At 43.6% G+C, this 26,308-nt stretch overlaps 1 protein-coding gene across 1 annotated transcript in view; it reads left to right on the top strand.

The window, feature by feature from the left end:
- Positions 1–591: 591 nt before the first annotated feature.
- LOC115171048 (sterile alpha motif domain-containing protein 14) overlaps positions 592–26,308 on the top strand; it is a 32,692-nt gene continuing 6,975 nt past the window's right edge. Inside the window, exons 1-8 of the mRNA XM_029727513.1 lie at positions 592–847; positions 7,352–7,404; positions 16,947–17,104; positions 18,110–18,443; positions 18,817–18,916; positions 19,038–19,106; positions 19,255–19,411; positions 24,690–24,818. Of these exons, the coding sequence (XP_029583373.1) occupies positions 7,365–7,404; positions 16,947–17,104; positions 18,110–18,443; positions 18,817–18,916; positions 19,038–19,106; positions 19,255–19,411; positions 24,690–24,818 (987 nt within the window). The 5' untranslated portion in view covers positions 592–847; positions 7,352–7,364. The remainder of the gene's footprint in view (positions 848–7,351; positions 7,405–16,946; positions 17,105–18,109; positions 18,444–18,816; positions 18,917–19,037; positions 19,107–19,254; positions 19,412–24,689; positions 24,819–26,308) is intronic.

Raw genomic sequence — 26,308 nt, forward strand, 5'->3', positions numbered from 1 at the left:
GCAACTGACATCTCTATTGGAAGACCGTAGCAGATGCACCTGTCTTGAGAAGTGCATCTCCTTTATCCTCCCTCCATCCCCTTTTAAACCTCCTCTTCCTCGTTTTCAATGTCTCCCCAGGCAGACAAGAGAGGCATCTCACATCTCCTTGAGTGGCCTGATAATAAGCTGAGTGGAGTGCTGCTGACGGACACCCCCCTCCTTCCCTCCTCCCCCTCCCCATCACTTCTTCCTCCTCCCCTTAGGCTCTTACTGCCCTCATCCTCCCCCTACACACACACACACACACACACACACACACACCAGGGCTGAATCACCAGGACCTGCTTCAGAGCGCTGCCGTCTCCATCATACCAGACAGCTGTGCTTGAGTGTGTGCTTGTGTGTCCCTACCTCAGCCTACCTCTCTCTCTTTCTCTCTCTTGATTTTTCTCCAGTCCCTCTCTCTCTTTACCCCATCCTTCTCTCTTTCCTTTCCCTCTGCCTTAGACACTGTCATCCACTTCTCTCTCTACCCTCCCTCTCTCTTTCAGCCCTCTTCCCTCTCTACCCTCCCTCTCTCTCTCCTACCCGCCCTCCCCTTCTCCCTCTCTCTCTCTTTCTCTCTCTCTCTCTCGGCTGTCCTTGACGGTGCTCTGTGGCAGAGCAGAGCACTGTAGTGCTGGGTTGTGCAGGAGGAAGCAGGCAGCCAGCCTTTGCCCAGTGGATACATACTGTTCTGTCACTTCCAACGCTGCTGCCGTTACCCGGGATACGCAGTCGGCCTGCCGTGCTGCCAGTGGAGTCGAGGGCCGATGCCAGTCTGCCATGTCGACTGAGTGCCAACCTAAGGGGAACGCGTTTTAAGGTGAGCTGCACTGCCTTTACCGCCCGGACTGTGTACCTTGTTGTTGTCTCGATTTCGATCTTGTTTTCTAGTCTTTTCCTCTCTCCGCCCTGCTCTGTTCTCATCTCTATTTCTGCTTATCTCTTATCATCTCTGTTCTCCTCGCTTGTCCTCTCTCTATCTCTCGCTCCTCTCTCTCTCCCTCTTCCTCTCCCTCTCCCTCTCTGAGCCTGCCAGCCCTATCCCCCGACAATGCTTTTTGTTGTTGTGAACAAACCCCCTCTTTTGGGAACAAGCTGTGCTTGCTTTGGGATGTGTTTGTCTCATTTGGTGCGGTCACTCAAGCCAGGGCATCCTCACTCTGACTGAATAGAGAGCTTATTAGATATTCAGCTGCATTGACCCATGTAGTTCTGTCTGGGTTGTTGTCAGGCTATTAAAGCTACTGTTCACTGTTTTCCTTCACTCCCCTCATTTGATTTCTCCTGAGGTATATACCCTCCTGAAGTCTGCTGCAACATTTAGCAATCCTCTGAAAGTGAGATATTTTAACTCTAAAATGCAGGAGCTTAATGTGTTCTATGCATTTCTTTTTCTACTGGGTATCTTTCTAAATATCTGCCTCTCCATCTCTCTTTCCCTCTCCCCCTCTTTTTTCACTCTCTTCCTCCATCTCTCCATCGTCCTCCTCTTCCTTCTATCTCTCTCTCGCCGCCATGTGAGAGAGTGTCCGTCTTCCCCCAGGGTTGTTTGTGTTGTTCCCAACACGTGAACACACAGATGGGACATGGCGTGTTCACACAGCCTAACGAGCAAGCCCCTCTCATCATGTCCAGTGGTAAAAAACTGCAACTAATGGGGAAAGATACACCGTCCTTATAAACCATGACACCACATAGGACTGTGTCATTGCAGTCTGAAATGTCTTCCTTTCCTCGTTTCCTTTCCTTCATGGGCACTGACCTGTGAGGACTCAATTTGTTATAATGGTACATGAAGTTGTCTTGGACTGAGCTCTCGTTGTAGGCCACTTTCCTCCAACTGTCTGGCCCCATGGCTGTCACTCAGCCTCTAAACCTGTCTCTGTCTGCAGGAAGTGATCAGGCCATATTTCCTGCCCCTCCCTTCATCCATCATCCCTACCTTCTCTGACCCCGTTGACTCCTCCTCAAGAGGGTGACTGGTTGTACGGCTTCATCGAACCTCTGAGAAGCCGGCTGTTCTCATTCTTGTTATATCACACAGGGTTAGAGAGAGAGAGAGAGAGAGTGTGTGTGTGTGTGTGTGTGTGTGTGTGTGTGTGTGTGTGTGTGTGTGTGTGTGTGTGTGTGTGTGTGTGTGTGTGTGTGTGTGTGTGTGTGTTCGTAAGGCCATTATCGTTGATGCCCACGTTGTGTGTCTGTCTTGTGATTTCTTTATCATCAAGGTTTAGTGTGTGTGCACGTGTGAAATGCCATTTGTCAAATATATAGAGACCATTCCCTGGAGGCAGAGACAGTATATTGCCTCAACACTCATTCTCTCCACTCCCTAGTTTTATGTGTCTGTAAGTTATCCATGGCGGGACGCTCGGTCTTGGGACCTGGGTATGAACGCGTGCTGTGTGTGTTGAGTGTGTGAGAGCATGTATCTCTATATCTGTGTGTGTGGCAATCTGTGTCCTGTCCACACCTCATGCATGTTTTAAGGAACCATGTTCTGGCAAAGAGGCCACCCCATAGATTTGTTGGAATAGGGGTCATGAGAGGGAAGTGGGGGGGTTGGGTTGAGGCCTGCGCTGCCTAAATTGCATCCCCCAGAATCGACTGTTAGCCCCCACTCCCTTCCCACATAGCGTCAGAGTGGGGCAAAGCGAGACTCAATTCTGCTGCTAATACTATGAGACATTCCCTCAGACATCCCGCCAAGGAGGGAAGGCAGGGACATTAGTTTTCCCAAACAAACTATGCGATGTGAGTAGTTTGAACCAAAATCACAGATTTATGCAGATTGCATATGAAGTATCTTTCACCTTTAAAGGTGGACTTCAGGATTTTGGCAAATAAGTATTTATCTACTTCCCTAGAGTCAGATGAACTTGTGAAGAAAAATGTTATGTCTCTGTGTGCAGTTTGTATCCCTTTAAACCATCAGTACAGCACGTCCTACTATTCAATCATCTGCTGGCTGTACTGCTACGGCTCACTAGCTAGTTGGTTTATGGAGGATGATGCTCTGCTCATCACTGTCTTTCTCCTCATCTCAGTCATCTGCTGCACTACACAACAGACAGGAAGTTCCCTCCTTTGAACCACCCATCCATTTGTGCGCTCTCTCTCTCTGTGTGTTTCTCTCTCTCTCTCGGTGTTTCTCTCTCTCTGTGTTTCTCTCTCTCTCTCTCTGTGTTTCTCTCTCTCTCTCACACACTTTCTCTCTCTCTCTCTTACTCTCTTACTCTCTCTCTCTCTCTCTCTCCCCCCTCTCCCTCTCTCTCCCCACTGGGTGTGTGTGCGCGTGTATGTGTGTGTGTGCGACTGTTGTATCTGCCACACACACAGCTCTATCTCTGGGCGTTTCCTCTACGTGATGTACTGCAACACCCTGCTCTGTCAGGAATCTCTGTGTGTGTCCCTCTTCTCTCCCCAACAAGTGGATAGATTGATACACTAACTTCTTACTAGAAGAGGTTATGGAATGGATGACTCATTCAGGCTGTATCACAACCGGTCGTGATTAGGAGTCTCACAGGGCGACACACAATGGCCCTGGCGTCATCTGGGTTTGGCCGGTGTAGGCCGTCCTTGTAAATAAGAATTTGTTCTTAACTGACTTGCCTAGTTAAATAAAAAATGCAATAAAAAGCACTTTATGATTTATTTATTTCCAGACAATATTAGTCATCTCATTAAGTGAGTTATTATGGAGCTGTAAAATGATTCCTTCATTAAGCTAACATTGATGCTTTCATCCCACTTTTGTACGTGTTTTTCTTGCCCTTTTTGTCTGTTTATCGATGTCTGTCTTTTCTAATACGGGACTTATCTTTGCATTCCGTATGTTTTCTGTCTCTTACCGGGACTCACACCTACATGCAGGCACAGAGAGCATTCATCCCCCTCCCACACACACATATTCCTGTGCTGCGCTAACCATGCTGCTGTGTCCTACACCTATCTATGGTGTCCCCTCCTCCAGTCCAGGTCCATATGGAGACCAAGGCAGCCCTGCCAGGGATACAGGACCACGGGCAGTAGGCAGCAGATGGCCTCTCCCTCCTGGGCCCCCTGCCCACTCACCTCTCCTCATCCCCTCTTCTCCTCTGGGCCTGGTAGCTGGTGCAGTCAGCACCCTGTTAGTGGCTTCTTCATCTACAAACCAGGGGAGATTTAGGCTGAGTCCCATTACTATCGAATTGCCTCCTCTCCTCATCTCCTTCCTCTCTGATGATCATTGATTTAAATTACTGGCTGTCCATTACTATCAGATGGTCTCCGTTTCTATCCGTTTTGACCATGGCTCTAAGACTGGATAGGTGGAACCAAGGGGTTGCTTGGCTTTCATGTGGGAAACGATAGGAGCATGGAGCTATCTCATGTCACATATTCAACGAGTCCTTCCATGAGACTCTTGATAGTGTCGTAAAGGGGATGCTATGTTGCCTAGCACTCGCTGTATTAACGGATGAGTATCAGAATGTCTAAAAACAGACGGGGTATCATTTATGATGACGCTGCACTTTTGGATAATACTTTCTTTGTCCGAAGTTGTGCAGAAGTGTCTTGAGGCAGTTTCTCACAGATGTGATGTTTGTTGCAAACTCAAATGCGGTAAGTTTATTATCAGTTGTGGTAGAAGTGGATTTTGAGGAGAAAAACAAAAGCCCAGCTATGTTTTTAAAGAAAATAATCGCCCACTGTTCTCACAGACTGCAGCAAACTACTCTATCCAATGCTTACGACTGTTACTGTAGCCATATAATGACCAGTACTGTGTTCCCCAAGCATCCATTACAGCACAGAGCAACCATCCATTAGAGTTGTCTGATAAGGTAGAATACAGTGCCTTGCAAAATAATTCATCCCCCTTGGCATTTTTCCTATTTTGTTGCATTACATCCTGTAATTTAAATAGATTTTTATTTGGATTTCATGCAATGGACATACACAAAATAGGCCAAATTGGTGAAGTAAAAAATACAAAATAAACCTTATTTAAAAAAATTCTCAAAAATAATAAACGAAAAAGTGGTGCATGCATATGTATTCACCCCTTTGCTATGAAGCCCCTAAATAAGATCTAATGCAACCAATTACCTTCAGAAGTCACAAAATTAGTTAGATTCCACATGTTGACTTTATTTAAGTGTCACATGATCTGTCACATGATCTGAGTATATATACACCTGTTCTGAAAGGCCCAGAGTCTGCAACACCACTATGCAAGGGGCACCACCAAACAAGCAGCACCATGAAGACCAAGGAGCTCTCCAAACAGGTCAGGGACAAAGTTGTGAAGAAGTAAAGATCAGGGTTGGGTTATAAAAAATATCTGAAACTTTGAACATCCCACAGAGCACCATTAAATCCATTATTAATAAATGGAAAGAATATGGCACCACAACAAACCTGCCAAGAGAGGGCCGCCCACCAAAACTCATGAACCAGGCAAGGAGGGCATTAATCAAAGAGGCAGCAAAGAGACCAAAGATAACCCTGAAGGAGCTGCAAAGCTCCACAGCGGAGATTGGAGTATCTGTCCATAGGACCACTTTAAGTCGTACACTCCACAGAGCTGGGATTTATGGAAGAGTGGCCAGAAAAAAGCAATTGCTTAAAGAAAAAAATAAGCAAACACGTTTGGTGTTTGCCAAAAGGCATGTGGGAGACTCCTCAAACATATGGAAGAAGGTACTCTGGTCAGATGAAACAAAAATGTAGCTTTTTGGCCATCAAGGAAAACTCTATGTCTGGCGCAAACCCAACACCTCTCATCACCTCTAGAACACTTCCCCACAGTGAAGCATGGCGGTGGCAGCATCATGCTCTGGGTATGTTTTTCATCGGCAGGGACTGGGAAACTGGTCAGAATTGAAGAAGTAATGGCGCTAAATACAGGGAAATTCTTGAGGGAAACCTGCTTCAGTCTTCCAGAGATTTGAGACTGGGACGGAGGTTCACCTTCCAGCAGGACAATGACCTTAAGCATACTACTAAAGCAATACTCGAGTGGTTCAACAAAGCCCAGACATCAATCCAATTGAGAATCTGTGGTATGAAGATTGCTATACAACAGCGGAACCCATCCAACTTGAAGGAGTTGGAGCAGTTTTGCCTTGAAGAATGGCCAAAAATCCCATTGGCTGGATGTGCCAAGCTTATAGAGACATACCACAAGAGACTTGCAGCTGTAACTGCTGCAAAAGGTGTCTCTACAAAGTATTGACTTTGGGAGGGTGAAAATTTATGCACGCTCAAGTTTTCAGTTTTTTTGTCTTATTTCTTATTTGTTTCACAATAAAAAATATTTTGCATCTTCAAAGTGGTAGGCATGTTGTGTAAATCAATTTTAATTCCAGGTTGTAAGGCAACAAAATAGGAAGAATGCCAAGGGGGGTGAATACTTTTACAAACCACTGTAGAAAGGATACTGTCCAGAGTGTCGATTGGAGTTCACAGATAAGATAGGGGGGTTAACGGGCACAAGATTGGGTGATTCGCAGGACAACCAAAGCTAGCTTGGGGCAACTTTAATCATCTTCATTTGCAACAACCTTATGTGTCTTCATTTGATCCTGAATGTTCTATTCATTTTATTTGTGTTGCTAGGTCTAAGATATATTTCCAATTTGATCCACTAAAATGTCTATACTTTATAAAACAGTGTAACTCTCTCCATTTGAGATGTAATGCATTAACCCACCTTCAAACCCCTTTCCAGCCCAAATACACACATCATCCATCTTTATCATGCAGCCATTCCTTTAGGAAAGTGTGGAACCCCCTGTGTGTGTTTGTGCTCTCCTCTCATCCCTCCATTCTCTCTTCTTTAGCTGCATGTTTAATTACCTGGCTCGCAGGGAAATGGGTCAGCAGTGTGATGATCAGCTCAGCCCTCGCGATCAATCACCCTGATGACTATGCTCCCGGGCATAAAAACACACTCACTCATTAGCGCATGAGTGTGTTTTTATGTGTGTGTGTGTGAGTGAGTAGAAATGGGGGTCGCTGCTCATTTTCTGGTAAATTCCTAATGTGATTTCCTTGAGGGTTCTTCCAGGGAGAAAAAGCCACAGGGCTAAGCATTGCAGCAGACAGACGAGACGAGGAGGCTTGTTAGATGATGGGGTGGTGAAGCTAAGCTAAGGGCTGCAGGCTGGTCACACGGCTGACTAAACTTGTCCATATACATAAATGCAGCAACTGATTGCACTCTCTGTCTCTCTCTCACTCTCTCTCTCTGTTAGGTTTTTGTTTCTACAGTACCTAATCTAGAATTCTATCCCCCTCGCCCTCTCCGTTTCTCTCTCTACCCCCTCTCTCTTCACAGTGCCCATTGCGCCATGTCTGCCACACAGCTGGAGGAGACAGAAAATGTTTTTGGTGAGTGTTTCTCTCTCTCTCTCTGTGTTTGTGTGTGTTTGTGTCTTGCACGTTTAATGAGTGTTGTATATGTGATGCACGAATGAAGATTGTGTGTTTGTGTGCGCACATCTCTCAAAGAAAGATACACGACATGAGGCACACAGAAATAAAGGGCTTGTGTGGTGTGTGTCTGACATAAACTACAGTATGTGTGTGCTGTGCGCTGGACCTATAACTTTCTGAATACCATGGGTCAGGGAAATCTGTGGAACATGAGGGCGTCTGTTGTTGTAATGATACGTGGGAAGGCCTATGCTACGAAATCTCATGACTGCTCTTCTCAGCTTAAAGGGCGGTCTAGTCAGGCTACACATGCATGCAGACACACACATACACACACAAATACCCCATGTTCTATTTTAAGAAAATCAATTCCTAAAGAGGCTATGACTCAGACTTCTACATCACAGCACCTTTGTATTTAACGTTGTAACCAGCAAGTGACCAAGCTACCTCTGTCAGAGTCCTATAAATACTCCCTATTCCCCTTCGGAACAGCTCCCAGGTCACCTCTCTCTCCCTGAATAGGACACCCCAGCACTAATGTGGAACATCACCCTTTGTGTGGACTCAGCCGTTTGGGTCTCAGCGGTGACAAGTCCAATTCCCCAATGTGCCGACTTCTGCATACCCGCCCCCCTCTGACCCTCTGACACTGTCTTATTGGCCCAGATCTGCTCAACTCCTCTGAAAACCATATATTTCAACGGTATTATGGATTCACATAGCTAACATTGAAGCGTGCATCTACCTGCCTGTCATTCGCTGGCTCGGATGTGAGTTATTTTTAGAATGTGTTCGCATGCATGTGTGTGTGTCTCCACAGCACATCTTTCAGATATCCAGTCACTAAATTAGACAAAACAATACAGCCGGTGGATCAGCCTGACAGCCTCGAAATGTGGCAGTGGGCGACACCTAATAGACATTTTTGAACTGACCGTATCTTGTTTGCTTCGCCAGCTCTCTGGCGTTTTCTTAATATACTGTGCACACTTTCCTCTAGTGATGCGGGCTGTGAGATTGACCTTCATACCTCTCTAGAAAGGCCCACAGGGAAATATAGAGTCGGGGGTAGTGCGCTCAGTAGACCTATAGTGGGGGTGGGCTGTAGTATATCTGTCTCCTACCTACTCTATGTGCGGTCTGTGTAGAATCCAATAAGGCGTGGGAGGATGGCTTATGGGGGATGACGGGGGTCTTGCTTGGTTTGGTCAATATTTAATGGTGCCTCTTAGCACAGAGACTTGGTCTAATAAGAGCAGGGCGGATAACGTGCACCGCTGGGGCTAACAGAATGGGGGGAAAAATGAAGAGGTGATTCACCCTCCTCCTTCACCCCGCTTTACTCCTCCTTGTTGTCTCGTATAATGTTGTCAACAATGTGAACAGGAGGGTTGAGATACTGGAGCTAAGAAATGTTGTTGTTTAACGTGAGGGATTCACCCGGTAAAATAGCTTGTTGCGGTTGTTGTCTGTTGTCTTTGGGGTCGCTGTGCTTGGTCTCCCTTGACTCGCTCAGTGGAAACGTGGTAGAGAACGTAGGCGGGGGCGAGCAGAACAGTTTCCCTCTGCGGCAGTTCGGCCTGTCTGCCTTCATTACTGGCTGTGTACATCCTAATACTGAACCACGGAGCCAGCCAATACACAGCTCATCCAATGAACCACAAAGACAATGTCATACTGAACTAGCAGTCACACTGCTATCGTAGCACACAGCCCATAACCCACTGAACCCAACATAACGCAATATAGTTTCAATCTTATAGGCTGAGAATTTATATCCACTCAAACCTTACACTGATATTGTTGATATAAAGCTGGTTTAAGGCTTCAGTTATACTGAACCAAACCTTGCTTCTGGATACAAGGCATGTATCATATAGTAAACCAACCTTTACATTACCACCCAGGGAGCTAAACCAAATATGTACAACCCAAAACAGAGCCTGTATCATACTCCAACCTAACTCCTCTCCAACAGAGATAGAAAATTACCTGTTTTAGGGCTGAATCAGGGCCTGTAGTATGGATGATTATCAGTCAGACCGCTACAGACAGAGATGGTTTGGTTGGCCTGCATCCCACAGGGAACTCACTCTGCTGCTGCTGTAGCTGTAGCATTGATTGCTAGCTTTACCTCAGCCACCACCACCTAACCAGCTTGAGGAACGCAGCACCAATCCGAAACGGCAAAGCGCTTAATTCCATTCACCCCCAGATTGCGGAAAATTGAATTTAATGAACCTGAGTGTTGTGGTTTTGGACTCGATAGCCCAAGCTAGACCCAGTGGTGTATATCTATACAAATTAGCTTTGAGTGCTGCTTGAGTTTTAGCCTGCTGTGCAAGGATGTACCACTCGACAACACTACTAGAGCAATTAACTTCCGTGTTCAATTCCATTTGTGGAGGGAAGTGTGACTTGCAGGGGTTGGAACCAATTTTTTTCCCCCAATCGTATCGTTCATAACAGAACCAATATTTTTTTTGTTCAGTTCCACTGTTCCGACCGGAAAAAGAAAGTTTTGAACCGGTTTGAACCAAAAGAAAGTAACCATTAATAATCAGAATTATACCTCTGGAGGAGCAGCTTCTATGAAGGAACATTGAATGTCTTTGAACTTCAGAGAGATGGTTTAACGTTAGACCAAAACTAGCTAGCTAGCTTGTGTGTGCAGAGCTGCACCAGAATCGAAATAAAACATTTGTAGTTAATAAATCCAATGTCAGACGTGATAACTATTTAGTATCCTTAACTAGCATTGAAAAAGTTAATCCATTCTTCTCTAATAAAAAATCTCTCTCCCTAATTTCTGAATCATACTTGTACCAGTAGTAGGCTAGCAGGCAGGCAGACACTGGAAAAAGAGTGAGGGCTTTGCATAGAAGCTTTGTTGCATTTTTTTTTTTTGCAAATGGATGCCCGGAACGTAAAATAATGTTATTAACTGGTTCCCATGGTTCTGTTCCAGAATAGTATAGATCACTTTCGTTCCAGGTTTTGATTCTGTTCCTTGAAAAATGACGTTCTTTCCGGTTTTCGTTTCTGTTCCCTGAATTGGTTCCGACCCCTGGTGATATGTACTGTGTGCTGTTTTTAATTTGGACCGATTACAATGCTTCTGTAAGATAGCAGATGGCTACTGTTGAGTCGTGATTTCCGAAGCAAAGGAGGTTCCCTTTCATCGACTGTAAGGTGCATGAAAAGGTATTGGAGACAGGTCTCCTCCATCTCTGAGCATGTAGCGCTTAACATGCACAGAGCGGGCGAAAGGCCAGTTGGGTGTTCAACCTTCCTTGTCAGTAGGCTGATGACAGAACTACGGGTGGAAAATGTCACTCTGCCTCCATTTGACCCTGCTGGGTCACTGAGCAGCACAAACATTGATTTACAGAGTGCACCCCAAATGGCACCTTATTCCCTAGGGCCCGTAGAGCTCTAGTCAAAAGTAGTGCAAAAGTAGGGATCAGGGTGCCATTTGGGATGCAACCAACAATTTGAATGGATGAACAACAGGGATTTGAATATAACCATAGTGAGTCATATAGACATTATACTGTCATTCTCAAATTCAACCCCTCATGTTAAAACAATGTCGTAAGCTAGGACAGAGTAGAGAGAGCGAGGTCCAAATTTGCCCAACCACAGTCAAGTGGAGTCCAATGGAAGTGCTGCAGTATTTTGGAGCTCATTGTGCATTGTGGTCTTCTGAGATGAGAATGGATCTCTGGTCATTTAGTGTGATCTGCCACACCTGCCCTTTTATTCAGACTGCTCAAGAAATCAAATCCAATTGTATTTGTCACATGCGCCGAATGCAACAGGTGTAGACCTTACAGTGAAATGCTTTCTTACAAACCCTTAACCAACAACTCCCCCCCCCCAAAAAATAACAATAAGAAATAAAAATAACAAATAATTAAAAAGCAGCAGTAAATAACAATAGCGAGGCTATATACAGGGGGTACCAGTAGAGAGTCAATGTGCGGAGGCACTGGTTAGTCGAGGTAGTTGAGGTAATATGTACATGTAGTTAGAGTTATTAAAGTGACTATGCATATATAATAACAGAGAGTAGCAGCAGCGTAAAAGAGGGAGGGGGGCAATGTAAATAGTCTGGGACTATGGTCGTCTGCCTGAAAGTAGTTGGTATTACAGACAGAGAGAGGTTGAAAATGTCAGTGAAGACATTTACCAGTTAGTCAGCGCATGCTTGGAGTACACGTCCTGGTAGTCCGTCTGGCCCTGCGGCCTTGTGAATGTTGACCTGTTTAATAAAGGTCTTACTCACACCGGCTGCGGAGAGCGTGATCACACAGTCGTTCGGAACAGCTAATGCTCTCATGCATGCTTCAGTATTACTTGCCTCGAAGCGAGCATAGAAGTAGTTTAGCTCGTCTGGTAGGCTCGTGTCACTGGGCAGCTCTCGGCTGTGCTTCCCTTTGTAGTCTGTAATAGTTTGCAAGCCCTGCCACATCCGATGAGTGTCAGAGCTGGTGTAGTACAATTCGATCTTAGTCCTGTATTGACCCTTTGCCTGTTTGATGGTTCATCGGAGGGCATAGAGGAATTTCTTATAAGCTTCTGGGTTAGACTCCCACTCCTTGAAAGCGGCAGCTCTACCCTTTAGCCCAGTGCGGATGTTCCCTGTAATCCATGGCTTCTGGTTGGGGTATGTACGTACAGTCACTGTGGGGATGACGTCATCAATGCACTTATTGATGAAGCCAGTGACTGATGTGGTGTACTCCTCAATGCCATCGGAAGAATCCCAGAACATATTCCAGTCTGTGCTAGCAAAACAGTCCTGTAGATTAGCATCTGCTTCATCTGACCACTTTTTTATTGACTGAGTCACTGGTGCTTCCTGCTTTAATTATTGCAGGAATCAGGAGGATAGAGTTATGGTCAGATTTGCCAAATGGAGGGTGAGCTTTGTATGCATCTCTGTGTGTGAAGTAAAGGTGGTTGCACATTTAACATGCTGGTAGAGATTTGGTAAAATAGATGTAAGATTCCCTGTATTAAAGTCCCCGGCCACTAGGAGCGCCGCCTCTGGATGAGCGTTTTCCTGTTTGCTTATGGCGGTATACAGCTCATTGAGTGTGGTCTTAGTGCCAGCATCGGTCTGTGGTGGTATGTAGACAGCTACGAAAAATACAGATGAAAACTCTCTAGGTAGATAGTGTGGTCTACAGCTTATCATGATATACTCTACCTCAGGTGAGCAAAACTTTGAGACTTCCTTAGATATTGTGCACCAGCTGATGTTTACAACTATACATAGACCGGCAACCCTCGTCTTACCAGAGGCTGCTGTTCTATCCTGCCGATACAGTGTAAAACCCGCCAGCTGTATATTCTTCATGTCGTCGTTCAGCCACTACTCTGTGAAACATAAGATATTACAGTTTTGAATGTCCCGTTGGTAGTTTAATCTTGCTCGTAGGTCATCGATTTAATTTTCCAATGATTGCACGTTGGCCAATAGAACGGATGGCAGTGTGGGTTTACTCGCTCGCCTACGAATTCTCAGAAGGCAGCCCGACCTCCGCCCCATTTTTGTCTGTCTTCTCTTCTGGCAAGTGACGGGGATTTGGGCCTGTTCCCAGGAAAGTATATCCTTCACGTCGGACTCGTTAAAGGAAAAAGCTTCTTTCCAGCTTGTGGTGAGTAATCGCTGTTCTGATATCCAGAAGTTATTTTTGGTCATAAGAGACAGTAGCAGCAACATAATGTACAAAATAAGTTATAAAAAAATAACAGTTGGTTAGGAGCACGTAAGATGTCAACCATCCTCTCCGGCGCCATTCTACAGATAGGTGTCATGACAGTACAGTAATGTGTCATTACCAATGCTATGAGTCATATGCAGAATCCTATACCGCATAAGGTTTACATGAAGAGTCCTTCTTGATGTTAGGTTCAATGACCATTAACTGTAATACTGTTTAAATTGTTTGTCTACATTAAATTAAAAACAGTAGAAGTCGTCTGCACCACAATTCAGTTCAGGGAAACGCTTCCTCACATTCTGACTCAGAATATTTTTAAAAAACTATTCTAAAACAATGTATTTTAATGAGCTGTAGATAAATTGGCCACATTTGTGTTGCTAAGGAGTAGAAATCGATGTAAAAAAAATACTTCATTGAACCTCATGTCCTTGGTGTCTGGGGGTGCTCATCAACACTCCCTTATCGTTATCCCAGTGTCTCTGAACCTCACTGAGTGCCTGCATGGACAGTGTGCTGCCTGCGCATTTTTACATGATTAAAGACCAATTATATTAGAGTGAACACTCAGCCATGGGAGAGAGGGAAGAGGATATGCTCGTCAAGAAATATGAGTCGATCTTTAGATTTCCTCTTAATTCTCACACAAATCACAAACACTTGAGTCCTATTTTCTCTCTCTCTCTTATTTTTTCTGAGTTGTACTACTTTTGGTGTCGGTGGTGGGATCCTTTGAAAATAGGTTCTTAGCTATTTAGCCTAATATTGTCCAGGACATGATAGTAATGACTATATACCCTATATTTCAAAAATCTTGCCCAAACCTGAATGGCTTCAGTGAGCATCAGAGAGGAGAACTTCAGTGATAATGTGTGGTTCATAGCTGATGAAAGGTCTCATCCCTTTCCTCTGGTGTATCTTATTTTTAGTCTGTCTCGGCAGACTGGCTGGTGTTAGATCCTCTATTATAGAGCAGTCAGTGCTGTTCTGTGCATTACAGTATAGTACAGTATGTGATGAGATCTGAGCGTCAGCATGGTGAGAGAGAGGTATCAGATTAATCCTGTTAGTTGGCGCTTTCACTGCAGCGTGGCCGACAATGAATCATCACTGGCCTCCATTCTGAACCAACACCAGTAACAAGAGCACTTAGCTGTTGACTCACTCACATCTGGACCCTCTGTGTCTCTCCATAACTGTACTGATGCCCCTGTTCCTGAAGAGGGAGAGGGAAAGAAAAAAACACTAATACAATTTAATTAGATATTTCTCACAAGTAATAGATCAATTGTATTATGTCAATTGCTTTGACTTTTATACATGTTTGATTAGGTAATTGTGGTACATGAATCCCCACTACAGTGCCAATGCTTCCTAAGCAAAAAGCTCATGTTTAGTAGAGGGATTGAGGCACCGTGTTTGTGGATTGATACAGTGCCTTCAGAAAGTACTCAAACCCCTTGACTTATTCCACATTTTGATGTGTTATAGCCTGAATAAAATAAACAATTCTCACCCATCTACACACAATACCCCATAATAACAACGTTTTTAGAAATGTTTGCAAATGTATTGAACATGAAACACAGACATCTAATTATGGGTATGCTTGAAAATATGAAGAGTGGTACTCAATGATGTGTTGTGTTGGATTTTCCCCAGACATAACGTTTTGTATTCAGGACATAAAGTTAATTTCTTTGCCACATTTTTTGCAGTGTTACTTTAGTGCCTTGTTACAAACAGGATGCATGTTTTGGAATATTTGTGTTCTGTACAGGCTTCCTTCTTTTCACTTTGTCAATTAGGTTAGTATTGTGGAGTAACTACAATGTCGTTGATCCATCCTCAGTTTTCTCTTATCACAGCCATTAAACTCTGTAACTGTTTTAAAGTCATGGTGAAATCCCTGAGTGGTTTTCTTCCTTTCCGGGAACTGAGTTAGGAAGGACACCTGTATCTTTGTAGTGACTTGCTACACCATCCAAAATGTAATGAATAACTTCACCATGTTCTAAGGGATATTCAATGTTTGCTTTTTTTTTACCCATCTACCAATAGGTGCCCTTCAATGCGAGGCATTGGAAAATCTCCCTGGTCTTTGTGGTTTAATCTGTGTTTGAAATTCACTGCTCGGCTGAGGGGCCTTACGGATAATTGTATGAGTCGTGTACAGAGATGAAGTAGTTATTCCAAAATCATGTAAGGATCTGCCCCTTTTTTTCAATTTCCCCCTTAAATGACATACCCAGATCTAACTGCCTGTTAACTACACTTTGAAGTTTGTGGAAATGTGAAAGGAATGTAGGAGAATATAACACAATAGATCTGGTAAAAGATAATACAACAAAAAAAGTTTTTTTTTGTATTCTTTTTGTATTTTTTTTTTAATCATCATCTTTGAAATGCAAGAGAAAGGCCATAATGTATAATTCCAGCCCAGGTGCAATTTAGATTTTGGCCACTAGATGGCAGCAGTGTATGTGCAGAGTTTTAGACTGATCCAATGAACCATTGCATTTCTGTTCAAAACCTTTGTATCAAGACTGCCCAAATTTGCCTAATTTGTTTATTAATAACTTTTATAGTTCAAGACTGTGCACTCTCCTCAAACAATAGCATGGTATTTTTTCACTGTAATAGCTACTGTAAATTGTACAGTGCAGTTAGATGAACAAGAATTTAAGCTTTCTGCCACTATCAGATATGTCTATGTCCTGGGATATTTTCTTGTTACTTACAACCTCATGCTAATCGCATTAGCCTACGTTAGCTCAACTGTCCCGTGAGGGACCCACCGATCCTGAAGAAGTTTTAAGCACTATTATTGCACACAGAGTGAGTCCATGCAACGTATTATGTGACTTATTAAGCAACATTTTACTCCAGAAGTTACTACGGCTTGCCATAACAAATGAGTTGAAATGCTTATTGACTCATACATTTCAGCTTATTATTTTTAATTAATTTGTCAACATTTCTAAAATATAATTCCCCCTTGACATTATGGGGTATTGTCTGTAGGCCAATGACACAAAATCTAAATTTCATGAATTTTAAATTCAGGCTGTAACATAACAAAATGTGGGAAAAGTCTAGGGGTGTGAATACTTTCTGAAGACACTGTAAGAGAGGACCAGGTCATAGGTCAATGTTCATCCCCCACAATCCTCTGCTGACTCAGTCACAGGGGAACGTCCAATGTGATTAAATAGATTAATTGTCATGTATTTGGGGGCTGGGGGCTGGATAAATGGAGTGAAAGATGGAGGGATAAGGGGAGGAGAGGGAGAGATAATTGATGGAAACGCTGAAGGGCTCTCAGATTGGGGTCAAGAGGTCAAAGGCAAAAGGATCGTTCCTCTGGGGTCACCACAGATAGAGGATGTTACAGCAGGGGGAGGATCAGATAAACATATTTCATCTGATCAATTAAACTCCTCAGTTTGACATGCAAAAGGTGGTATAACGGTATATTGTACCTTCTTGTAACATAGACATTAGAGGATTTATTTTACATGCAGGGAATTAGCTTTTGCCCAGTAGTTTATCTTTCTAGGTCCCAGGTGAAATTAATATATTATAATAGCTGTAGCCTAATGTTTAGGTCTGGGCTTTCCTTGTAACACATTCTGCATCAAATGGATCTGTTGAAAGCACTTCTCAAATCTGTGTCCAGTACTTATTAGAGTTTTTCTCTGTGATCTTCCCTCAGACCTGAATGATCTTAATATCATAATTTTCTCTGTGATCTTCCCTCAGACCTGAACGAGGCCATCCCAGAGACAGAGCTGCTGGACAACAGCATACAGAAGGGGCGTGCCCAGCTGTCCGTCAAAGCCAGGAGGCACCGCCCCTCTCGCTCTCGCTTCCGAGACAGCGTCAGCTCCACAGAGGGAGATGACAGTCTGGAGAGGAAGGTGGGTGACAGGCGTGAGAGCCAATCAATCGATGACATGGACTCTCAAAGGGACAGGCACACCCACAGGACACATTCCTTTGTAATCTGATGATGACCTTGTAGCATGTGATAAAAAAGACAAGGGCCCTGTCTTGTCTTGGTAATACAGTATAGATAGACATCTTTGTATAGACAGTACCAAGGGAGATTTTAGGTATTTATTGCGCATTTTATATAGTTACTATACCATAATACTGCACACATGTAGCTAAGTAACATAGCAACTATAGCTCTGTAACTAACAGCACTGTGCATGCCTATACTTGTGAGTAGATCCTGATTGGTGAAAAACAAAGCTTGACTCAATCAGGCATTGAATCACGTTTCACTGCTTCATTTGACAATCAGATTTTATGGTTGAATTCTTTATATTCAAACCCATTTAGTTGTAGATGGTAAAAGACCATGCAACCATCCATATGAAATCCGTTTCTTAGTCCTAGAACTCATTTCAGATGACATGGAGATTATCAGATGGGAAAATGTCTCTATGGCCTAGGCTATATTGGAGGGCATTGGAGAGTGTGTCTCGCTCTCTTCATATCTGTTGTTTGGTCGTTTTGAGTATTTTCTCTCACTAGAGTTACGGTCAATTCAAATTGCATTCCAGCCCATTCAGGCATTTCATTGGACTAGCACTTAATTTGAAAAGTACCATACTACAGTTATTAGCATTTTCCCATTCAAATGTCATGTCCAATTATTCCTTACTATACAAGAGGTGGAATGGAATTGACCCAAACTCATATGTCCCTAATTGTGTTCATGAGTGGGTGCGTGCATGTGTATATATGCGTAAGTGCGTGCTTGTGTGCGTGTATGTCTGTCTGTCTGTCTGTCTCTCTGTGTCTGTGTGTGGGTGTGTTGGTGTGTGGTTGTGTGTGTGCGTGCATGTGTGTGTTTGTTTGTGTCAGTCAGTTCCCATATAAACATGTTGTGGCGTTTCTGAATCTTTGTGCCATAGTGTTTGGACAGCCCTCTGCACTCCGTCCGTTCCCCACTCCACTCCACCCTGCGAGGAGGCTCCTCCCCTTCGCCTGATTCGCTCCTCTCCTCGTCCTCCCCTTGTCCCACCTTACGGAGCCCCGTCTTCTCCTTCGACACCTCCTCCTTACGGCGCTCCCCGGAGGAGGGCGGGACCGGGTCGCCAGCCCCTCGGGGGCGGTACCGCCAGCTTACAAATGCCACGTCTCAGGAGGCCCTGGTGACCACGCCCAACAGCTCTCCCTCCAAGTCGTGTCCCAGTTCGGACTGCTCGCCTGTTTACATTCGACGGGCACGACGCCCAGACAGTGAGGGTACGAGAGGCAGACATCCGCATTGGGCAAGAAAATCCTCATCCTAGTTATTACAGTCCAAATCCCCACACTAAGAATTAAATTCCCTGTGATATTAACTGTGGTATATTAAGCCTAAAGAGGCAAAGCACGCACACACACACACACACACACACACACACACACACACACACACACACACACACACACACACACACACACACACACACACACACACACACACACGCACAGCCATAAATGTATTGATACACAACCACCATTACTGCCATATCATTAAGGCCATACCAAAATGTTGGTAATGGTGGGTTAATGTGTAAAAAAATGCTTTGATGAATCAATAATGTGCTAATTGCCATTTTTCATTATTTCTCAGTGTTAGTTTCAGAAGACAGTCGAGACACCAGCCCGGCTGACCCCGGCAACAACAGCCTTATCTTCGACAAGAAGACCAAGAGGAGATTCTTGGACCTGGGGTAAGTGCTCAATATTCAGACATTTAAACGGTTTACATTGTAAACACATTGTAAATTTGTCAGTTTCAAAACTGGTGCTTTCTGTTGATTTTAACCCACAATTTTTTTTGTTCATCTGAAGGGTCACGTTGAGACGCTCCTATGTGAGAGTCAGAAAAGACAAGTCAAACAGACTGTCAATGGGAAGCCGGTGAGTCCATGAGAAGCCATTTTGGCTATGTCCCTCTGTTTCAATACAGGAGGCAAAATTTTGGCTCCATTAGACCTAGTTAGTATATGAGAGGCACCATTTTGGCTCTTTCAGTTAGCATATTGAATATCTCTCTTTCTCTGCACAGGGAGCCATCTGAGAGCCCGTCCAGGTCCTCTGGCTCTTTCGTGCCTTTCTCCTGGTTCACTGACAGCACCAGGGGCTCCGTGTCGTCCGGGGCAACTCCGCCCTGCTCCCCTAAACTGGTCTCTCAGGACTGCAGCCCCCGCAAGTCCAACTCCCAGGTAACTCACATACACAATAACATACTGATATCATATTTAGGTCAGACTGCACTATTGTGTTACTCCTACCATTGTCCACTTTGTGTTTTTATCATTATCAGAGGCCTCGTGTTGATGTTAGCATTAGCGTATAGGCTAGTATTCATTTCATGTCTGTCATTAAGATTTCTGCCACATCTGACAACGTCACAAAAATGATGCTAGTGCTTCAAAGGGACAGAAGGTCATGTGTTGTTATGGTTCTGGATGGACAGATAGCTAGCAACAATTTTAAGAAACTGTCATATGGTGAATTTTAATTGGCTCATTTCAGCTCATTTAAACTTGTTCTTGATACCATGTCTTGTTTTGAGGTGTTTTGGCTGTCACCTCTATGCTAACATGAAGAAAAAAATGGCTAGATATCTAGCTAACCGATAACTGTAATGATGTATTTGAGAGATAAGTGCTCATTGTGCAACTGTATTTTTGTTTTCAATAAACATTGGAGCCGAAATATAGTTTACATGTTGTCAACAATCTAGGCCAACCCTTGTTTTGCCCCATACTATAGTTGCACATGCGTCGGTTTTGTTGCTAAACAACCAAACCGTCTATACATTCCACAGTTTAAATAACCGAGAAACGGATGCTGCTGTTACCCTTGGAGATATACAAATTGTCAAGAAGGAGAAAACTTTCTCCTACTGGGTCTTAGCTTCAAATGCACATCAAATGAAAACAGTCACCAGATGAGAGAAGCAGACACCAGAGATATAAAGCTGCTACACTGCTATAAACACTTTTGCGTAGACGCGACTAGCATCTCTCCCTCTCTTCTCTCTCTCCCTCTTTCTTCTTCTCCTTCCATCTCACTCCCACCCTCTCTCTCTCCATCCATCCATCAATCCATCCATCCATCTCTCTCTCTCTCTCTCTCTCTCTCTCTCTCTCTCTCTCTCTCTCTCCCATGGTGTGACTCAGCTCCTGTGGAGAGTCTGAGGGATTGAAACTCAATTAGGAAACAGGGCGCGTTTTCCTCTGTGTCCAAGAGGGTGCTGCTATTCGACGTTTATCGACAAGCACGGCTACATTTACACAGAGGGGAAATCGATGGCCCTTTGTGCGGAACATTGTCACATGCTCGTGTCAAATGTAACCTGTTTCAGAAGACATATTGACGGATGACTTCGGGAGTTAAAACAAGAACATGGCACCGATGCAAGAGACTCTTCAGTTGTTAGATCCGATTGACCACGTTGAGTGATTTTGGTGTTGCTGTCTTCCTCTTACATGGTTTGGTATATGCGCATCTATTGGATGGAAAACATAGCTTAATATACAGAAGAAAGAAGCTGAGGTACAGGGTTATAGGAAGAAGATAGGCTGTCCGTTCAAAATACCCAAGAAGGCAGACATATGCCTCCCACTGACTTTGCACCAGCTAATTAAAGTATCTGCCAAAGGCCTGAGTATTTCTAAGGGAAATAGATTATATTTCAGAAGCTTGTGGGCCAATGGCCGTTTAGCTAAGAGGCACAGGAAGGACTGATAGGAAATATACAGCTGTCCAATCACACCGTTGATGTAACAAAACAAGGTGTGTGTTCCGTATATCAAAGTGCTTTTATTTCACTGTCAAACGTATAGTTAAGAGCATGTCTGGCTCTTGGAGCTTTATAGTTTTTCTGCTTATGTAGACAAATTGCTTTATAGATCAAAGGTGTTATAAGCCCTTGTCAGCACAACAAATATGGTATGTTACATATTGAGATATATCTCTGCCATAGATGATATATCTTTCTGCTAATATGTTCACGTGTAGCCTGTCCATATCCTTGCCATGAAAACATATAACCAGTAGGTACACCCACAGGACACCTAACAATACATATATTTCTTGTTGGATGTCTCTCTTTGCACACATTTGCTGTCGTAGGCAGAAATCCCATGATGCGATCGATGCTGTTGATTTACTCACCTTGGTGACTTGACCGCTGCGATGCTTTTAGCTAACCACAACATCAATGTCAAGACAACTAGATTACCGTTTAACAAAAGAAGGAAAGCAACATAGCAGAGCATATTTCCACTTGGTGGTTAATAAATATTCGAATGCCCTTGTTTACATACGCTTTAAAAAACAACAGCTTTTGAATTAACCATTGGCAGGCTAAGTTCGGTGAGTTCATCAATATAGCCCTCTATGGGAGAAAATACCCATTCACCCCTCTCAGCTTCACTTGGTTTGATCCATTCTGAGTCAAAACTCTACCAAATATTGGTGCAGGGGGAGTGTTTATACATACTCTCTAACACCTGCCACATGACACATCTGAAAACCCCAGGAGCAACATGTTGGGAGCATGGGCCTATCCCAAACAGAACATTTATTTCCCGTAAAGTGCAATACTTTAGACTACAGGGCAAATGTAGTGAACTTTATAGGGACTAGAGTGCAATTTAGAACTGAGCTCCATGGGGTTTAATAGTGAGGAGTAGCTATGCAAAGCATCCCAGATGCACTTAGTCATCAGCATGGAGGCCGGGGTCCTTTGCTCTGCATAGCAATTAAAGCTGCAGCTTCCCATTGAAAGCAGAGGGCCGTTAAATCCCTTTCTACCACTATGTGCCTGTCCAGCTGGGTTAATAGCTCTTGCATGCATCCCAAATGGCACCCTATTCCCTACATAGCGCACTACTTTTGAACAGAGCCCTATGGGCCCTGGTCAAAAATCAGTGGTATAAAGTACTTAAGGAAAAATACTTGAAAGTACTACTTAAGTGGTTTTTGGGGTATCTGTACCGACTCACTAAACACTTTGTAAATGACGGCTGAGTGTTGGAGTGTGCCCCTGGCTAACCGTAAAAAAACATATACAATAAAATGGTGCTTTCTGCTTTGCTTAATATAAGGACTTTTAAATGATTTATACTTTTACATTTGATACTTAAGTATATTTGAGCAATTACATTTACTTTTGAAACCAAAGACTTTTAGACTTTTGCTCAAGTATTATTTTACTGGGTGACTTCCAATTTTACTTGAGTCATTTTCTATTAAGGTATATTTACTTTTACCCAAGTATGACAATTAGGTACTTTTTTCACCATTGTCAAAAGTAGTGCACTATATACACTACCGGTCAAACGTTTTAGAATACCTACTCATTCAAGGGTTTTTCTTTATTTTTACTATTTTCTACATTGTAGAATAATAGTGAAGCAATCAAAACTATGAAATAACACTTATGGAATCATGTAGTAACCAATAAAGTGTTAAACAAATCAAAATCAAATAGCCACCCTTTGCCTTGATGACAGCTTTGCACACTCTTAGCATTCTCTCAACCAGTTTCACTAGGAAGTCACCTGGAATGCATTTCAATTAACAGGTGTGCTTTGTTAAAAGTTAACTTGTGGAATTTCTTTCCTGATTGCGTTTGAGCCAATCAGTTGTGTTGTGACAAGTTACGGGGGGTATACAGAAGATAGCCCTATTTGGTAAAAGACCAAGTCCATATTATGGCAAGAACAGCTCAAACAAGCAAAGAGAAATGACAGTCCATCAGTACTTTACGACATGAAGTTCAGTCAATATGGAACATTTCAAGAACTTTGAAAGTTTCTTCAAGTGCAGTTGCAGAAACAATCAAGCGCTATGATGAAACTGGCTCTCATGAGGACTACCACAGGAATGGAAGACCCAGCCAGAGTTACCTCTGCTGCAGACGATAAGTTCATTAGCATTACCAGCCTCAGAAATTGCAGCCCAAATAAATTCTTCACAGAGTTCAAGTAACAGACACATCTCAACATCAACTGTTCAGAGGAGACTGTGATTCAGGCCTTTGTGGTCGAATTGCTGCAAAGAAACCACTACTAAAGGACACTAATAAGAAGGAGAGACTTGCTTGGGTCAATAAACACAAGCAATGGACATTAGACTGTGGAAATCTGTCCTTTGGTCTGGAGTCCAAATTGGAGATTTTTGGTTCCAACCACCGTGTTTTCGTGAGACGCGGCTTGTGGGTATTACGGATGATCTCTGCATGCGTATTTCCCACCGTAAAGCATGGAGGAGAAGGGGTTATGGTGTGGGTGTGCTTTGCTGGTGACACTGTCAGTGATTTATTTAGAATTCAAGGCACACTTAACCAGCATGGCTACCACAGCATTCTGCAGCGATACGCCATCCCATCTGGTTTGGGCTTAGTGGGACTATCATTTGTTTTCAACAGGAGTATGACCCAACACACCTCTAGGCTGTGTAAGGGCTATTTGACCAAGAAGGAGAGTGATGGAGTGCTGCATCAGATGACCTGACCTCCACAATCACCTGACCTCAACCCAATTGAGTGAAGGACCACAGAGTGAAGGAAAAGAAGCCAACAAGTGCTCATTATATGTGGGAACTCCTTCAAGACTGTTGGAAAAGCATTCCAGGTGAAGCTGGTTGAGAGAATGCCAAGCGTGTGCAAAGCTGTCCAAGGCAAAGGGTGGCTACTTTGAAGAATCTCAAATATAAAATAGATTTTGATTTGTTTAACCCTTTTTTGGTTACTATATGATTCCATATGTGTTATTTCATAGTTTTGATGTGTTCGTTATTATTCTACAGTGTAGAAAATAGTCAAAATAAAGAAAAACCCTTGAATGAGTAGGTGTTCTAAAAGTTTGGACCGGTAGTGTAGGGAACAGAGTGCCCTTTGGGACGCAGCCCTAATAAGCCTGGTGTCTGGAGAGGAGGCAGATACCCATGACTTTGCCTTCCTCCTCTGCATTGGAGATTTGGGCCTCTGCACTGTGGCTCTCAAGGGGACTGTCAAGGGCTGTTATAGGGCTGTGTGTCTGTGTGAGTTTTTTGTGTGTGTGTGTGTGTGTGTGTGTGTGTGTGTGTGTGTGTGTGTGTGCGCATGCGCGCGCGTGCGCGTGCGTGCGCATATGTGTTTGCGGGGGCATCATTTGAGAAGGCAATTCATTCAAAATATGATGCTTATGTATTATTTTTCAGTGTTACTGCTGTGACCAAACATGTTATATTTCTAAGCTACAACTGTTTGAAAGTAAGGTTTACAAACAGTACATTAATATCCTACTAATGCCAGATGTAATTGATCTTGAACTGGACAAATCAATCGATCCAATACTGTTTGACCACAGTGGTCACACTCAATAAAAATATCACTATGCACATGTACTTAATCCCAAAGGGTCAAAGAATACTGGAAACAACGTGGAGAAAACTGTTTTCATTTATCATGATTGGATAATTTCCCTCCCTCCCTCCCTCCCTCAGGAGTCTGCCCTGAGTGATGAGTTCTCACCGCCCCCCCGTAGTCCCCCCCACGCCTCCAGTGGGACCCCAGCCGACTCGTCCTCCCGCTCCTCACAACGCTACCAGACCCTCTCCCAGTCCTCAGACGAGGTAAGGGGCTTCCTAATGCAGTTGTGGTGGTGGTAGTGGGCATTCTCTGCCTAGGACTAAATGGATCTCAACTATATTTCATTTAGATACAGTATATGAGACAGAGGGTTTGCCTGAGGCCTGGATCACTGTTCAGAGAGAGAATGGAAGATACTGTTTTTGATTACAGCAGCGTTCCACTCAAATCTCTAATAGTGTACCAACAAAACTCTGAATTCTTCTTTAGTTAAATGTGTACCATTACCTGAAATAACCCCAACTGGACATCCTGTAGTTATGTCTTCTTGGTTACCTGTGGCAACTAGCTTACACTATTCATACTATAGCACACACTGCATTCAGTTAGAAGTTCCAAGCAGTTCACTTAGATCCATAACAGTAGGAGTGCAGAGTGTGTAGTCCTGGTGTTTTTAAAGCCTGAGTCTGGTGAGTGCTCTGCTCTCTCAAAAACACTCTCTGGCCAGATGCTGTCAGACACGGCTGCACAGTGATTAGGGAATCAATTACCTCCGGTAAACTAGTTCTCTCTCTCCCGTCACATCTGATTTCGCTCAGCTTGTTGGAGGGGATATTGGGTTTTCAGAGGGGCGTACCACGTCAGACCTAGCTACAGATAGTATTTGCTTTTTTTTCGAATACTTTAACTGCACTTGATTGTGTGGCGCGTGTCTGGCACAAAGGGACCAATGGAATAGTCTCAAAAGTGCGAACCCTGCCCATCTGCCACTCCAGAGGTGCGCTCAACTGGGTTTCCATTTGTGCCGAACATCTTCCATTAGTTGCAATTTCAGTGGGATGATTTCAATGAGCATTCTAAAATGTTACAGTGAAACGTCCAACAGCACATTTTTGTAAAGATTACTATGCCATTTCAGCGGCAATAATCAAACTGCAAATAACTTTGCTATTCCTGCTACATGTACAATAATAGAAAGCCGCAGTATTATTTGTAGTGGCAGTTTAGACCCAAAACAAACCATCTTCTCAGACATAAGATAATGTTACCTTATGTTCTCGGCTAACACTAAGCTAACATTAGCTAACGATCAACATCTCTTCCCCTCGTTAAACACACCTCAGGTTCACTCAATGAAACACTCAAAGTATTTAAAAGAAAAATCAATTGTATTTGAACCCAGGACTTTATCACATCTGATTGAGTAAGGGTGTGAGAGTCCCAGTTGTTGGTGAGATGGAAAATCCCAATGGGGAATGTGCTGTTTTGCCTTCCAGCAGAGCACATTACCTGAATTAGCATGGTTGAAGTAATGGAACAGTGTTTGTATATGGTAGCCTAGGTTATGTAATCCACTTTCTATAAAACCTTTGGCTAATAATGTAAAATAGAGGGGCTCTCAAACCAACCACGTCCCATAGGAAAAGTCTGCCTGTATGTTGATATCATGTTTATTCAATGCTAATAACATGAGGGAAAAGGGAGAATATGCAGAAAGAGAAGATGCAGAGAGAGACAGAGAGACTTCTCAACC

This window comes from Salmo trutta, chromosome 32 (assembly GCF_901001165.1).
Source record: "Salmo trutta chromosome 32, fSalTru1.1, whole genome shotgun sequence".
NCBI lineage: Eukaryota > Metazoa > Chordata > Actinopteri > Salmoniformes > Salmonidae > Salmo > Salmo trutta.